Source organism: Chelonia mydas, chromosome 11 (genome assembly GCF_015237465.2).
Source record: "Chelonia mydas isolate rCheMyd1 chromosome 11, rCheMyd1.pri.v2, whole genome shotgun sequence".
In the NCBI taxonomy this organism is placed as follows: domain Eukaryota; kingdom Metazoa; phylum Chordata; order Testudines; family Cheloniidae; genus Chelonia; species Chelonia mydas.
In genome coordinates, this window is record NC_051251.2 from 71687112 (window position 1) to 71704579 (window position 17468).

A 17468-nucleotide genomic window follows, 5' to 3' on the forward strand; every position below is an offset into this window, starting at 1 on the left:
CTTTCCCTTATTGGGCTGTTCTGTGCGAGCTGAGCCCTGGTCTGGCAACATTTCAGGCTGCCAATGGGATCTGGTGTGTCCCTGCAGTGCTGTTGCTAGTCTCCTTGGCAGTCATGTGGTCTGTTCTTTGAGGAATAAAGTTCGCACAGCTTCCTATCTGTGCTTCCTCCCATTCACACGTGCCCCCTCTGGCTGGCTAACACACACATCCAACCAAAGCATCGACATCCTTAAAGCCAGTCCTTTGGGACCCGTGCTGTGGTGATCTTGCATGGTCAGAAAATACTGCTCTAAAATAAAGGCCTCAGCCATGTCTTCCTGTAGCTGAAAATCCAGGCCATCTAATGTAAACGTCACAGGGCTGGCTCCAAAGGTGGCTTTAACAAACAGATTGCTTTTCACACAGTAGGCATCCAAACCTTTCTACAAAGCACCTTGCTAAGGATTAGGGACTGCATGCTGGGTGAGGAAAAAGCCATTCCAGGCTCAGGAATAGTGCACATGCACATGCCCCTGGGCACAGCAGTCTGGTATACTGGGAGAATAGGTGTAAGGGAACCCCAGGAAAAAGCACCACCCACACGATACAACTATCACCCCAACAGAGCTCTGAGTATTATTAGTGCAACTGAAGCCAGTGCTGGTGAACTGTGCTGGACTAACACTGGTATTTGACATCCACTCTCCACAGAGCAGATGGCACAAGCTAACCCAGCTTTTCACTAATATGTCTCAGGCCACTAGGGGTTAAGAGGATAGCGCAGTTACCATGTCCATTCAGTCTCTGGCTTCCACTTAGCCACAAGCTGTGAGGGTGACTTTTCACACCTGCTTGCGGGCTGAAACCACATTGTGAAGTGCATTTAGACATCACACAGCTATGAGGCCTGAATGACTTTTGGTCACTACCAACAGCAGCTGCATTTGAATTGGTGATCAAGCCGTGAAAAGCTTCTCAACCTATTACCAGTCCCCTGAGCCAACCAGCCCTCTTAGCATTTTGCATGAGGCATTCACCAACCTTCATACTTTCGCTGCCAGGCAGTATCACCTAGAGCCATACCCTCATGCAGAACTGACCCCGAGTGGTGCTTTTGTGTGTGCAAAGTCCTTGTTTTTGGAAATCTCCTACCAACCACTTAAAAAGCTTAGAGGTGATCTGAAAACATAACAGTAATGGAGTTTGTGCACTTGATAGAAGCTTTATGATGTAATAAGGCCTAGGGGAAAGAAAAAAAAAAGCTTTATTTTCCTGGAAGTGATTCTAAAGCATCTTTGTTTTTGTGACAGATATTTAACTCAGATGTCTGGCAAACAGATTGGAGAAAAGCATGGTTCTTAAAGAGTCTGTCCCTCTGCTCCTTCCATTAAGGGTTGAGTGAGCTCCCAAGCCGCGTTTCTGGGTCCTGCCCTGGAGAACGCAGGCACTGGGGGAACATCAGACCTTGTTTTCCATTTTGAAAGTCACTTTTAAAATCACCATTCCAGAATGCCAGCAAAAACTGAATGCCATTTTGTTGTTTACTGAAGTTTAACACAAGCAAATTCTCCTGTCAGAATCCAGACAAACCCCTCAATTTAGGCGACAATTGTCCTGACCCTGGTCTGTGGGTGAACCACACTATGTACTATTTGTGTGTGTGTGTGGGGGGTGGGTGGGTGGGAAGCAGGGCCAAAGGGGAAGTTGAGCCAGTTTACGTCCTCCACTCCAGATCCGGGGGTCAGCCAAGGACAGGGCTGTTCACTGGATGTCCCGGTTTGAGCTGCTGCCTGTGCCCCATAAGGGCCATTCCAAAAGCTGCTGACCCCCAGGGTGATTAGATGGAGATCCACTGGTGTTCAGCAGGTTTGCCCTGATAGATCAGGGGCCACATTCTGCCCCCAATGAATTTAGGCGTGGAAGTATGTCACTTTAGCTGCTACACTAGCCTTGTTCTTAAATTGTCCCACCACCAGTGCAGCTCCATTGGTGGTAGCACAGAGGAAGAGCTAGTGTGTATGAGGTCATTGTCTGACCATGTTCCTAACACTTCTAGAGGATGAGGTGCTCAAAATGCCAGTGGTCTGTCTAGACTAGTGCTCCCACTGGCCGAGATGTGCTAGAAGTGGAAGGGGGACTGAAGAACAAAGGCTGGTGTGGAGAAGGCCTTTGTTCCAGATGGTCAAGGATTGACTGAAGGCTCCAAGGAAAAAACAGGCCTGTCATAGAAACAGCCCCCTTGTTCTGGTAGGGAGAATTCTGCCCTGGCAGAGCTGTGCTAAGGGTCTGTGCGGGACCCCTTCTGCCACCAATGGGTGTGTGTGTGTGTGGGTGAGAATACTCAAGGAGCAGTCCTGCACTAATGTCACACTAATGAGGAGAGGCTGATGCAGGTTCTTACTCACCACAAACCCAGATGAATTATCCAGGAGGCAGCGGAATCGGCACACAAAGCTCCTTTCGAGGAAAGAGGAGTTCTCGGGAGGCAGCTGGCTGGGCTTGTAAGTGATAATGGAGGAGCTGATACTTGTTTCACCTAAAGGATGTGGGATAAAGGAGAGCCCAAATTAACACACACGGAAGTGTGGAGACTCCCAACAAGGTGACAACGTGCATCAGCAGCTATATCTATTGAAGGTATTGCAAAAAATCTCCTCTTGATGGACACACTTGGTTCCTTCTGTCTAATTAAACGCCCCCTACAAAAACCTGCATGTACATGAAGAACAGGACTGTTTCAAAGTGAAGCACTCAAAAGTCAGGAAAGTTCCAATGGCCTGCTGTGGGTGCTGCCCTGAGTTACAAGATCTCTCTCTATCGTTGACATAGGACCTCTGCCTTATTCAGTGCACAAGCTGGACACTGCACAGAGAATGTTTCAGTTCACAGCTGCCTCAATGAAGGATTTGCCATCTGAGAGACCTGCACCTGCCTTGGTAAGGCAACTCCCATCTTTTCATATGCTGTGTATTTATACCTCCCTATTGTATGTTCCACTCCATGCATCTGATGAAGTGGGTTTTAGCCCGCGAAAGCTTATGCCCAAATAAATTTGCTAGTCTCTAAAGTGTCACAAGGACTCCTCGTTGTTTCTGCACATTACTGCAGCTGAGGCTTGAACCGAGTGGTGTCTGTAGGCAGCAGGTCTAGTGGACAATCTGTCTCCCCCATTGAGGGCCAGGACCAACTCCTCTTGACAGGATCTGCCCAGGACTAACAGGAACACAACAGCATTTTTAAAGCAACTATCTTATGGAAACAGTGAAGAGTTGCAGGACTTTCCCGGTGGTCTTTGGGCTGGTAACAGAACTGGCCGGCCCCCTAGCAGGCTCTATGCCACCTCCCTTTCTTTAGTCTCCTGCACCTACCATCAGGCGATGGTTTGCTCTCGGGAGTGGGAGGTGGGTTAAGGGCCCAGTGAAGGTTGCGCCTGAACTCCTGTTGGTCCTCGGTGTGGATCAGCTCAAACACGCTCTGGTGCATGACATCTGTCTGGAAGGAACCAGAGTGACAGGTGAGTCCAACTGTCTATCCCAGGCACCTGCAGCTGCTGCACAGCTGGGGACAGCCTGGCCTCTCGCCATCGGAACTGCCACACACACAGTGGACCAGATTTCATCACCCTCACTCCCAAGGGCAGTGCCAGGGCCTGCAAAGAGTCTCACCCCTCTGAGATCAGTGGGGCTCCCCGGGGAGTAAGGTTCCATATCCCAGGCCTGAGCACACTCTGCTGATGGGAGCTGGGTCAAGCCAGGGTGGGTAAAGGTGGCCTGCATCCCTCACCTCCATGGCATAGACAGCAGCCCCTGCAAAGGCAATGGAGCTACCTGTTGGAGCCAGAACTATGCAATGGACCCAATTCTGCCACCCTTACTCACCATGGGAGAGGTCCTGGTTTCTTTAGTGGGACCATTTGGGGCATAAGAGTGAGTCAGTGTGGAAGAAACTGATTCAAGTGTCAGTGGTGCAGAATCAAGCCCAATCTGCTCAAAGAATCCCAACAAAACAGATCACCATGATTAATTCTGCCTTTACCCGGTCATTACCTAAAGGGTGAGATTGTGGCTTTGGACTTCACTACATAGGTGTGCAGTCACAAGCTACCCCATTGTAATTAATATGCAGTGTGTTTGCTGGCAAGATGAAGTATGTTTAAGCAGAAAAAGCAAGCAATGACCAATAGGGTAGCTCCAATAAGAACAAAAGCCAAAAAAGGTCTGTAATTAAGTCACACTTCACAACAAAGATCTGACCTCATTTCCCTGAATGAGTCAGTAGAACAGACAGACATGATTTACAAAGAGCAGATCAGAATAAAAATCACAAACACTGCCCTCACTGGCACTTTGACACTCAGTCATTCACTATAATTTGCTGCAATTTGCCAACTAAATTAATCCTCAAGATCTTCACATTTAAAATATGAAAACTTCTGAATTATGAAATATAAATAAGGTTTAGAATGCTAGGAGCTTTGTACTGGTTATATTTCATTTTAAAAAAACATTATAATAAACTGAAAGGAAGTTCTGCATATTGGAAGAAACATTCTTAAAGCAATTTGACACCTCAGCAGCTGATTTATGCACATGCTGTACAGTACTTAGATTATCCTGATTCCAGTAGTTTTGAATCTATTAGAAAAAAAACATTTCAAAAGGAGAAAAACAGCACTAAATCTGCTCTATTGCCTGCAATAATGCAGAGCTATTCATAGATGTCAACTTACTTATTTTTGAAATTCATAAAGAAAACATTGCAGATGCTGTCAGAAAATAGAGGCCAAGACACTATGCCATGGTGGATACAGCTGAGGACTGGGAGTCAAGAGACCCGAGTTCTAATTCCGGCTTTGCTACTGAGTGTCCTTGGGCAAATCACTTCACCCCTCTGGCTCATTTTCTCCATCTGCAAAATTGAGCTAATGATGCTTACTTTGGGATATATAGAGAATGAAAAGCCCTATATAAGAGTGAAGTACTTTATTTGACTTCCCTACAGGTTAAGGCAGGCAAGTCAATATCTACTTTCCACACACAGTTACTGCAATTGCATGCACGCATCAGGTATCTGTGCACGGCAAAGACCAGTGCAGGAGAGTTGGACGTGCAATTACATGATCTGATCCTGTGCTTAAGGCTATTAAATATGCAAATTAGTTAAGCAGTTGCATTTATTTTACACATGCAGTTGTGATCTGGCCTTGTTTGAAAATCTGGCCCTCCACATTTAAGTGCCCATTTAAGAGGGGCTGTCACCACTGGGGAAATATTTCAAATCAGTCAGACCTTTAAGAACATAAGATCATCAGAATGGCGATACTGGGTCAGGTCAAGGGTTAATCTACTCCAGTATTCTGTCTTCCAACAGTGGCCAATGTCAGGTGCCCCAGAGGGAATGAACAGAACAGGTCATCATCCAGTGACCCATCCCCTGCCGCTCATTCCCAGCTTCTGGCAAACAGAGGCTAGGGACACCATCCCTGCCCATCCTGGCTAATTATAGGGAAACAATTGTTAACATTAAGATCACTGAAGTTCATTTCTGCTCAGTGAAAGTTGCAGGGAAACCATCATTCTTTGAGGAGACCAATTAAGTTACAATAAACTTGGTGGCCAACTCTTTCTGCAAGCAACTGTCAATTGTTTCCAAGCCTTGATAAATGATCAGAGTCTTCGTACATGTGGGTGAAAACTGGTGACTGTGGCTTAGTCGGAAGAAGCAAATTGGTGAGAATGACACTATCAAAAAGGGGGCCATTTATGAAGGCTTCCTCTGCAAAACAAGGAAATATGGTATTTGGCCACTAAAATGTCATGAAAAATACAAAAAAAGTCTCCCGCTTAGGCAGACTGGAGTGCCTGCTGGGCTGGGACAGAATAGGAAAGGAAATTAGTTTCGTTTCCTAAGTGAATTCTTTGTATTGGTCTTCATGGCTGAGGATTTGAGGGAGATTCCCAAACCTGAGCCATTCTTTTTAGGTGACAAATCTGAGGAACTGTCCCAGATTGGTGTGTCATTAGAGGAGGTTTTGGAACAAAGTGATAAACTAAACAGTAATAAGTCACCAGGACCAGATGGCATTCACCCAAGAGTTCTGAAGGAACTCAAATGTGAAATTGCAGAGCTACTAACTGTGGTTTGTAACCTACCATTTAAATCAGCTTCTGTACCAAATGACTGGAGGATAGCTAATGTGACACCAATTTTTTTTTAAAAGGGCTCCAGAGGCGATCCCTGCAATTACAGGCTGGTAAGCCTGACTTCAGTACCAGGCAAACTGGTTGAAACTACAGTAAAGAACAAAATTTTGAGATACCTAGATGAACATGATTTGTTGGGGAATAGTCAACATGGTTTTTGTAAAGGGAAATCATGCCACCAATCTACCAGAATTCTTTGAGGGGGTCAACAAGTATGTGGACAAGGGGAAATCCAGTGGATATAGTGTACTTAGATTTTCAGAAAGCCTTTGACAAGGTCCCTCACCAAAGGCTCTTAAGCAAAGTAAGCTATCGTGGAATATGAGGGAAGGTTCTCTTATGGATTGGTAACTGATTAAAAGATAGGAAACAAAGGGTAGGAATAAATGGTCAGTTTTCAGAATGGAGAGAGGTAAATAGTGGTGTCCCCCAGGGGTCTGTACTGGGACCAGTCCTATTCAACATAAATTAACTGGAAAAAGGGGTAAACAGTGAGGTGGCAAAATTTGCAGATGATACAAAACTACTCAAGATAGTTAAGTCCAAAGCAGACTGCAAAGAGCTACAAAGGTATCTCACAAAACTGGGCAACAAAATGGCAGATGAAATTCAATTTTGATAAATGCAAATTGGAAAATATAATCCCAACTACCCATATAAAATGATGGGGTCTAAATTAGCCGTTACCACTCAAGAAAGATCTTGGAGTCATTGTGGACAGTTCTCTGAAAACATCCACTCAATGTGCAGTGGCACTCAAAAAAGCGAACAGAATGTTCATTGCCTCTATATAAATCCACGGTACGCCCACATCTTGAATACTGTGTGCAGAGGTGGTCGCGCCATCACAAAAAAAGATATGTTGGAATTGGAAAAGGTTCAGAAAAGGGCAATAAAAATAATTAGGGGTATGGAGCAGCTTCCATATGAGGAAAGATTAATAAGACTGGGACTTTTCAGCTTGGAAAGAGATGACTAAGGGGCATATGATAGAGGTCTAAAAAATAATGACTGGTGTGGAGAAAGTCAATAAGGAAGTGTTATTTCCTCCTTCTCATAACACACGAACTGGGGGTCACCAAATGAAATTAATAGGCAGCAGGGTTAAAACAAAGAAAAGGAAATTTTTCCTCACACAACGCACAGTCAGTCAGTCTGTGGAACTCTTTGCCAGGGGATGTTGTGAAGGCCAAGACTATAACAGGGTTCAAAAAAAGAACTAGATAAGTTCATGGAGAATAGGTCCATCAATGCTATTAGCCAGGATGGGCAGGAATGGTGTCCCTAACAGGCAACAGGGGATGGATCACTTGATGATTCCCTGTTCTGTTCATTCCCTCTGGGGACTTGGCATTGGCCACTGTTGGAAGACAGGATACTGGGCTAGATGGACCTTTGGTCTGACCCAGTAGGGCTGTTCTGTTTTCTTCAAAATGTTTTGTGGGAACATAAGAAGTTTTTCCATTTTTCGTCAAAAGTTTTTGCAAAATGTTTCAGAGTTTCACTGAAAAACCTGAAACCAACAATTTTTTTGGTTTTCAACAATCAAAATTCGATATTCTGTTGTGGACAACCAGAAAATGTTTTTCAGTTGCAAAAATCAGAAGAAATTGCAGCTTCTGGGAAGGATTCCATTCAGCCAAAGAAACATTTTTCAACATTGTTATTTGACCAGCTCTCCAGCACTGTTCCCAGTGCAGGGTTGTGGCAAGAGACCACAAACGAGTCTTTTCTACCAGTAATGTTTGTCTTTCCTTCCTTAGTCGACTTTCCTCAGTGTGGCAAAGTCATTCCACATCTGGAAGTAACAAGGGATTGTATTCAGAGAGGGAAAAGGAATACATGTATTGTGGTCCCACTCCCTGATATTTGTCTTTTTTAAATTCTGTAGTCCCTATGTTAAGTGATCTTAAAAGGGGCAGTGATAACAGGCAGACTCTCTAGAGTTAAATTCTGCTTTCATCTATATGGGTGTAAATTCAAAGTAACTCCATTGGCATCAGCTGAGTTACTGCACGCTTACATCGCTGGAACAGAGCGGAGTTTGGCCCATGCTCTGCAGATGGGAGCTCAAGTCTCTCGCTTGGCTCTGCTTATCAGCTCAGCTCTATTTCCAGCGCCAAGAGCAATTTTCTGCTCCTCCCTCTGCTGGCCTCGGATCAGGGGAGCCATGAATGTGGTTGTGAAATCAGCCCTGAAGAGTCACATTACTTTTAGGAGCAGAAACATCTGGTCAAATCTCATCCACTCATTTCAGAGGAGACTGGGGTCAATTGGCTGTCAGCTATTTCCCAGGTTAGAGGCTATGTTTTACCAGCTAAACCAAAAAAGAAAGTCACAGGCCAAAGAGAAACCACGTTAAAAAGTTATGGAACATCCTACTAACCTGATGAAATCCAAGATAGTCTTGAATCGTGTGCGAGGAATAAAATATCAAACCTTCAGACGTCACCACCAGCACAAAGCCATGAAGAGCCTAGGAGAGAGGGGGACAGAGTGAGCACCAGAACTCAGCTCCCAACCCAACACCACTGCATGTGGATGGAAACCAAGTGAGTGGAGAGATCTCATTCTGTCTGGAGGTCAGGTTCCCCTGTCAGCTTTCTGATGGTCAGCTGCTGGTGGGGATAAGAAAGTAGTGGGGGTAGGACGACAGCTTAGACAGCTGTGAGAGACCCCGAGGAAAGGTTGCAGCTGGGGACGTAGGGAAATAAGGATTTATAGTCAGGACCAAATGATCGGAAGGGGGAAGGAGGTGTTTTCTGAAAATCTGAGAGGGCGGGTGGACAAGGAATGTCAGCCACAGGGAAACAAGGTTATGGAGATTAGCTACATGCAGAAAGGTGCAGGATTTGATCTCTTGTTAACACTATACATGAACTAGATATTAGTGACATTGGTAATCAAGGCTCGCCACCGGCTGGCTCCTATTAGCTGGCCATTTACTGGAGCACCCTGGTAGGAGTGGGCCTGGAGGAGGGTAGACTAGTTTGGGGAAGGCGTTCCATGCCAAAGAATCTTTGTATGGAGGTTAGCTCCGATGACACAGAGCTAGGTTTGCCAACTTCGGTTGGACGCATTCCTGGAGATTTCATCACATAACATAATCTTTAATTCCTGGAGACTCCCAGACAATCCTGGGGAGCTGGCAACCCTACACAGAGCTCCCAGCTTGTGGCAGCTGCCTGTTGCTATGATATCAGCAATAGGTCCTTTTCCGTGGGGCGCACTGGTGGCATTCTGCATGTGACAGAGGAATGGCTAATAAAATAAGGACCTCATAGACCACTGCTGGTGCACCAGCAATGGGGTGGAACAGCCTAGGGGGTCTCCCTACCAGGGGGATTTTAGATTCACGTTAGTTATTTCCTGGGGGTTGATTTGAATCTGTCTGGATTTTGCAGCATTCTCCTTGGGGAGAATGGTGTCCCTGAGGCAAAACCATTGTCAGGTCACGGTGGGCTCTGAGTCCCAGAGCCACCCCTCACTGACTACAAATGAGGTAGAGGAGAGACTGGGATTTCATTTTCTACAGAGACAGTATAAGAGGCAGATTGTGAATCGCGAATCATTAGCAAAACTGAGCAAGCAGATACAAACAAAACAAAGTAGTGGTGATCTGAGAGCCGAGATCTGAAAAGTGTGAATTTCATGTAATATGGTAACTGACTACTCTTGGAGAGAACTGAAAACAGAATGTCTGGAATAGTCTTCAGGAGGCCAAATAAAGCAGTATTTCAAAATGAAGCATTGTTTTCCTTTCTCCCAGATTTACTGAGCAGGCACAAATCCTGCCTGTGACAGCGTGCGACTCACTACTGAGGCGCCTCCTGCTGGCTGTCCTGGAGATTAGCTCTGTTCGCTAATGCGCTATTCTCTGGTGGTGCCTCATCGCTGTCACTTTCGTTCCAGGACCCGCGCCACGCCCAGGACTGCAGCATCCTTTTCAGTGACACGGCCCTCTGGCTGTGCCACACTCTGTGTTTCCCCCTTTTGAGGGACCTGCAATCTCTGTCCAGCCACTTCCCACAGTGGCAAATGCAGTCCATTGTCCCAGGACTGCTTCCCATGAGGCTCCTGCACCCTCTTCTGCCCTTACCTCCGGGCCTCAGCCTACAGGCCCTAGCAGCCAGCCAGGAGCTCTCTAGCTCCCCTGGTCTCTGCTTGCAGCACTGCTTTGTCTTAGGTACTGGCACTCCTTCCTCCTGCTAGGAGCCTGGCCTTCTCCCCTCAAGCTACTTCTCCCCAGTCAGCTACTTAACTCTGCTCAGCCCTGCAGCCCTTCTTATATGAGCCTACCGGGCTATGATTGGCTACTCCTCTCAGCCCCTTTCTAATTGGCTGCCTCCAGTGCAGCCTCCCTAGGGCTGCTTTTAATCCCTTTTCTGCCAGTGAGGGGCAGCTGCCTTTTCACACATACAAGTGCTGAAGCCTTTCCAATGCTGGCAGAGCTGTGCTGACCTAGCAAACACAGAAAGTGCCTTCTGCTGTGTTTTGTCACATTTATGAACCTATTCTGTCTAGTTGCTTAACTGTATCCTAATTAGATCTGATCAAACATCAGGAAATTCAGATGTTTCAATGACTGTTTTCATCCTGAATCAAGACAATAAGTTGTTTTGTTTTGACATTTCTGATTGAAGTGAAACATTTTGACATTCCTGAGTTGAAGTAATATTTCATTTCAGCTTGGTTCAACACTGAACTATGCCTGAATTGTCACAGTGCCTCAAGGGAGCTGTAGTTTAGGTTCCTCACTCTCCCCATTTTCCCATATGGACGGGATCTCCCGTGATACAATGTGGCCCTGGTATGTACATGAGGCACAGAGCACTTTAAGCCAGAGGTGCATCAGGGTGCAGGGTGAATCAACCAGGACACCTCAAGCAGACACAGATTAATATTGAACTGACCTGAAATGAAGTGTTTCAATTTGGTTCTCAACAAGCTAGAATGTCTCAATCTGAGATAAAGAAATACTTATTTGGGGCCAGGTTTTTTTTTTTTTAAATTAACAAAAATCAAAGTTTTCTGGGGGAAATTTCAATTTTGTGGCAACCAAGTTTTCAGCAACTTCACTAATTAATCCATTAATAATTTTCCAAATGCACAATATCAGAGAGCTGAATATTTTCAGCTTGTATTTCACATATTCCAATTAGGATGCTCATATTCCTCTCTCTTGTAGGTGGACAGCAGTAGAGATAGACTTAAGTGCACTGATAGCAGAATTACTCCCTTCTTTCTCTCTCTCCCCAGAGATCTCACAACCTCCTAAAGCCCAAACATGGCATATAATGGGGGACAAAGGCCCAAAATAGAAGCATAAAAAAATTATTAGTGTGAGCTAGGGCTGTCAATTAATCACAGTTAACTCCAAAAAATTAATCGCGATTAATCGCACTGTTAAACAATAGAATACCAACTGAAGTTAAATATTTTTTGATGTTTTTCTACATTTTCAAATTTATTGATTTCTATTACAACACAGAATAGAAAATATACAGTGCTCACTTTATACTGTTATTTTTTATTACAAATATTTGCACTGTAAAAATGATGAAGAAATAATATTTTTCAATTCACTTCATACAAGTACTGTAGTGCAATCTCTTTATTGTGAAAGTGTAACAAATGTAGATTTTTTTTGGTTACATAATTGCACTCAAAAACAAAACAATGTAAAACTTTAGAGCCTACAGGTCCACTTAGTCCTACTTCTTGTTCAGCTGATTGCTAAGACAAACAAGTTTGTTTACATTTACATTTGCTAAACATTCATATGTCCCTTCATGCTTTGGCCACCATTCCAGAGGACATGCTTCCATGCTGATGATGCTCATTAAAAAAATAATGCGTTAATTAAATTTGTGACTGAACTCCTTGGGGAAGAACTGTATGTCTCCTGTTCTGTTTTATTCACATTCCGCCATCTATTTCATGTTATAACAGTCTTGGATGATGACCCAGCATATATTTATTTTAAGAACACTTTCACAGCAGATTTGACAAAACGCAAAGAAGATACCAATGTTAGATTTCTAAGGATAGATACAACACTTGACCCAAGGTTTAAGAATCTGAAGTGTCTTCCAGAATCTGAGAGGGACGAAGTGTGGAGCATGCTGTCAGATGTCTTAAAAGAGCAACACTCCGATGAAGAAACTACAGAACCCGAACCACCAAAAAAAGAAAATCAACCTTCTGCCGGTAGCATCTGACTCAGATAATGAAAATGAACATGCACTGGTCCACTCTGCTTTGGATTATTATTGAGCAGAACCCGTCATCAGCATGGACGCTGTCAAGGTTCCTCCCCCACTCTGAACTCTAGGGTACAGATGTGGGGACCTGCATGAAAACCTCCTAAGCTTACTTTTACCAGCTTAGGTTAAAACTTCCCCAAGGTACAAATTAATTTTATCCTTTGCCCTTGGAATATCCACTGCCACCACCAAACTCTAACTGGGTTTACTGGGAAACGTAGTTTGGACACGTCTTTCTCCCCCAAAATCCTCCCAACCCTTGCACCCCACTTCCTGGGAAAGGTTTGGTAAAAATCCTCACCAATTTGCATAGGTGACCACAGACCCAAACCCTTGGATCTGATGACAATGAAAAAGCATTCAGTTTTCTTACAAGAAGACTTTTAATAGAAGTAAAGAAATCCCCTCTGTAAGATCAGGATGGTAGATACCTTACAGGGTAATTAGATTCAAAACATAGAGAATCCCTCTAGGCAAAACCTTAAGTTACAAAAAAGACACACAGACAGGAATAGTCATTCTATTCAGCACAGTTCCTTTCTCAGCCATTTAAAGAAATTATAATCTAACACATACCTAGCTAGATTACTTACTAAAAGTTCTAAGACTCCATTCCTGTTCTATCCCCAGCAAAAACAGCATACAGACAGACACAGACCCCTTGTTTCTCTCCCTTCTCCCAGCTTTTGAAAGTATCTTGTCTCCTCATTGGTCATTTTGGTCAGGTGCCAGCGAGGTTATCTTTAGCTTCTTAACCCTTTACAGGTGAGAGGATTTTTCCTCTGGCCAGGAGGGATTTTAAAGGGGTTTACCCTTCCCTTTATATTTATGACAGATGCACATCCTCTGGAATGGTGGTTGAAGCATGAAGGGACATATGAATCTTTAGCGCATATGGCATGTAAATATCTTGCGATGCCAGCTACAACAGTGCCATGCGAACGCCTGTTCTCACTTTCAGGTGACATTGTAAACAAGCTGTGGGCAGCATTATCTCCTGCAAATTGTAACCAAACTTGTTTGTCTGCGCAATTGGCTGAAGTAGGACTGAGTGGACTTGTAGGCTCTAAAGTTTTACATTGTTTTATTTTTGAATGCAGTTATTTTTTGTACATAATTCTATATTTGTAAATTCAACTTTCATTATAAAGAGATTGTACTACAATACTTGTATTAGGTGAATTGAAATAAACTATTTCTTTTGTTTTTTTACAGTGCAAATATTTGTAATAAAAAATATAAAGTGAGCACTGTACACCTTGTATTGTGTTGTCATTGAAATAAATATATTTGAAAATGTAGAAAACATCCACAAATATTTAAATAAATGATATTCTATTATTGCTTAACAGTGAGATTAATCACAATACTTTTTTTTAAAATCGAGATTAATTTTTTAATCTCTTGACAGCCCTAGTGAGAGCAGATGAAAGTGGTCCAGGATCAGTTCTTTAGCCTGAACAACCTCATTTGTGATCCCTGTTCTGTAATTCAGTATTTCTGATGGGACTAAATCGACAGTAATGAGATCGCAGCAGGCCTGTGTAGAAGGGAGAGAAATATTTTCTAGAACACCGGACACCCACTTCTTTATGAGGGGCACTAAAGAGGTACTCACACACACTCCATGCTCCCATTTCCTCTATGTGCTGGACTGGGAAGGGTTGCTCTGACAGCCTGTGTGGTCGGGAAAGTAAAACCAACAAGCCCCTGTATTTAAATGGCAAGATCCAAGAGGTTATTCAGGCAAAGTGGATGGCTCTCAGAAAATAGAAATCCGGCCCAAAGGAGCAGAATCTAAGTAAAATATGAGACAATGTCATGGAGCGCAGACTCACCGGTGGCACTTCCTGCTGGTCGTCTCAGGGAATTAGCGTTCCAGCCTCCGGAGAGTCCTCTTCAGGCCTATAGTGTCGCCTTGCTACTGGCTCCCATGTCCCCCCCAGGACCCCGGTGCCCCTTTCAATGGGTGCTACCCCCTGGCAGTACCCCACAATTCTGGGTCTCCCCCTCTCAGGAGAACCCCCCACCCACTATCCCTACCTTGCCTCAGTCGTAGGCTCCTGCCAGTCATCAGCTAGCCCCTGCGCCCTGGGGCAGACTGCAGTATGAGCCACTCATCCCAGGCAAGGCTGGGTTTGGACCTGCTGCCTCTGTCTAACCTTGGGCTATCCCCTGCAACACCAGTACCTCTTGGGCCTAATACTAGGCTGCAGCCTGGGGCTTTCCTGGCTGGAGCTCCCCAGGCCCTTCCCCAGCCCTGCTCCAAGTCTAGGTACTCTGCTTAGGTCCCTGCAGCCAGGTCCCTCCCTCTCAGAGCTAGAGAGGGAGTGTCTCTTCTTCTCCTGGCTTTTATAAGGCCCACTGGGTCTGTCTGGGGCATGGCCCCCCAGCTGCGGCTGCTCTGCCAATCAGCCCAGCTCTTCCCCTTCCCCAGCCCTCTCCCAGGGCTATCCTAAACCCTTCTGGGCCCAAGAGAGTGTCCACCCCGCTACACCCCCCCTCAAAACTCCCACGCCTCTCGGCCGGGGCTTCCTGGAACTAGCCCTCCAGGCTCACCCCTCCAGGCTCACACACCTTCTCTCTGAGGCCTCCCAGGCCTGGGACATCTCCCGGACATGGGTCTCCGCCCTCCAGCGGGCCTGTTCCATAGCCTCAAGTTGCACCCTTAGGTCTGGGTCCCCCAGAGCCTCTTCTCTCTCTGTCTGGGTCCCCGCTATTCCCTGTCCTACCCCAAACTGGGTCCCAGCCTTCTGCTGGGCCCAGTCCATTTGGGTTTCCCTGTCACAGACCTCCCTGGCGATGGTCTGGGTCCTGCCCAGTCGCAGGATCCTCACCGTCCCGGTTCCGATCTTTGCTACCTCCCCTGGGTGGCCTACTGGCCGGTCAGCCACTCTCTCGGCCACCTCCAGCTGTATTTTCCCTCCCCCTAGGGGGCAGTCTTTCCGTAGGTGGCCCGGCTCCCAGCAATGCCAACAGGCTCCCCGCCTCCATGTTGCCTGGGCCTCCTGCTTCTTCCTGTTGTCCCTCACTGGGCCAGCCCTTCCTGGGTTGCCCTGGGTTGTGTTCCTTGGGCCAGGGCACTCTCGCCAAAGGTGCCCCTGCTGCCCACAGTCCCAACATGCCCGGACTCCTTCCTTTACCCAGAAGACGGCTTGAGGGAACCTGCCACCATCCTGTCCCAGGTTGAGGCATTCAGCCCCCAGCCCCGTAGGGACAGTCCTGTCCTGTGCCCACGCCTGGCACAGGCATAACAAGTCCTTGTTTCTGCACCAGGCCTCCTGGTCCTAGCGCCGGGCTCCTACCTCTGGCCTCAGCGGTTTCTCCTGAACACGGGCCAGAGGAGCTTCTGCAAGGCCTGCTGTTCACCCACCAGCTGGGTCATCTGTCCTTGGAGGACCCACTTCGCCTCCCATAAGCCATCCTGGGTCTCCCGGTCCCCCTTCAGGCCATCAGCCCCCTTCCAGTGGGCTGCTGACACTGGGCCCCACCCAGAGACAACACCCAGGGACTCCCTGTAGAAGACCCCGGTGTACCTGGGATCCATCATCCCTGCTTCTCCACCTTCAAGTTCTCCTTTCTGATTTGGGCAATCGTCCCACAGTCTGTGCCCTTGCCCTTTGTATCAGGGGCGGACCGCTCATGCCCGCATTCTTCACCACTTTGTAACCAGGGCGCAGCCTCACCGGTGGCACCACCTGCTGGTCGTCTCAGGGAATTAGCTTTCCAGCCTCCAGAGTGCCCTCTTCAGGCCAGTGTCTCACCTTGCTGCTGGCTCCCGTGTCCCTCCCAGGACCCCGGTGCCCCTTTCACTGGGTGCCGCCCCCTGGCAGTACCCCACAGTTCTGGGTCTCCCCCTCTCAGGGGAACCCCCCACCCACTATCCCTACCTTGCCTCAGTCATAGGCTCCTGCCAGTCACCAGCTAGCCCCTGAGCCCTGGGGCAGACTGCAGTATGAGCCACTCATCCCAGGCAAGGTTGGGTTTGGACCTGCTGCCTCTGCCTAACCTTGGGCTGTCCCCTACAACCCCAGTACCTCTTGGGCCTAATGCTAGGCCGCAGCCTGGGGCTTTCCTGGCTGGAGCTCTCCAGCCCTGCTCAGGTCCCTGCAGCAAGGTCCCTCCCTCTCAGAGCTAGAGAGACAGTCTCTCTTCTTCTCCTGGCTTCTCTGGCTTTTATAAGGCCCACTGGGTCTGTTTGGGGCATGGCCCCCAGCTGCTCTGCCAATCAGCCCAGCTCTTCCCCTGCCCCAGCCCTCTCTAAGGGCTCTCTTAAACCTTTCTGGGCCTGAGCGGATGTCCACCCCACTGCAGACAAAAATTCACAGATTCCAAGGCCAGAAGGACAATTGTGACCATCTAGTCTGACCTTTTGTACAACCCAGGCCAGAGAACTTCCCCAAAATAATTCCTAGGGCAGATCTTTTAGAAAAACACCCAATCTTGATTTTAAAATTGTCAGGGGTAGATTGTTCCAATGGTTAATTACTCTCACAGTTAAAAGTTTACACCTGATTTCCTATCTGAATTTGTTTATCTTCAACTTCCAGATGCTGGACTCTGTTAGGCCTTTCTTTGCTAGACTGAAGAGATCCATTATTAAATATTTGTTCTCCATGTAGGTACTGATAGACTGTAATCAAGTCACCCGTTCTCTTTGGTAAGCTAAATAGATTAAGCTTTTGAGTCTATCACGATAAAGGTATGTCTTCTAATCTTTTAATCATTCTTAAGGATACGATTCTGTCATGGAGGTCATGGATTTCGGAACTTTCCGGGACTTCTTCTGGGTAAGGGCCAGAGCAGCAGACTGGCAGCCTGCCCCAGAGATGTGGTGCAGCGGCTGCCAGAACAGCTAACCAGCGGCCAGCCCTGGGCCTGCGGGAGCAACGGTCCCCAACTACCCGGAGGTGATTGGGGTTGGGTCAGCCCCCCTGAGACTGGAGCAGCAGCGGTCAGCCCCTGCCATAGGAGCAGTGGCAGGGCTGGAGCAGCTGCAAGCCCCAGTAGCGCTCTGTT

General features: G+C 46.7%; 1 protein-coding gene across 2 annotated transcripts in view; it reads right to left on the minus strand.

The window, feature by feature from the left end:
* LOC102946148 (aryl hydrocarbon receptor-like) overlaps positions 1–17468 on the minus strand; it is a 132044-nt gene that overhangs the window by 21417 nt on the left and 93159 nt on the right. The window contains exons 4-6 of one of the 2 annotated variants that reach the window (XM_037912944.2): positions 8570–8659; positions 3349–3472; positions 2386–2516 (exon numbers count right to left, since the gene is read on the minus strand). In XM_037912944.2, coding sequence (XP_037768872.1) covers positions 2386–2516; positions 3349–3472; positions 8570–8659 — 345 coding nt within the window. The remainder of the gene's footprint in view (positions 1–2385; positions 2517–3348; positions 3473–8569; positions 8660–17468) is intronic. The other variant, XM_043525507.1, reaches the window with a different exon arrangement.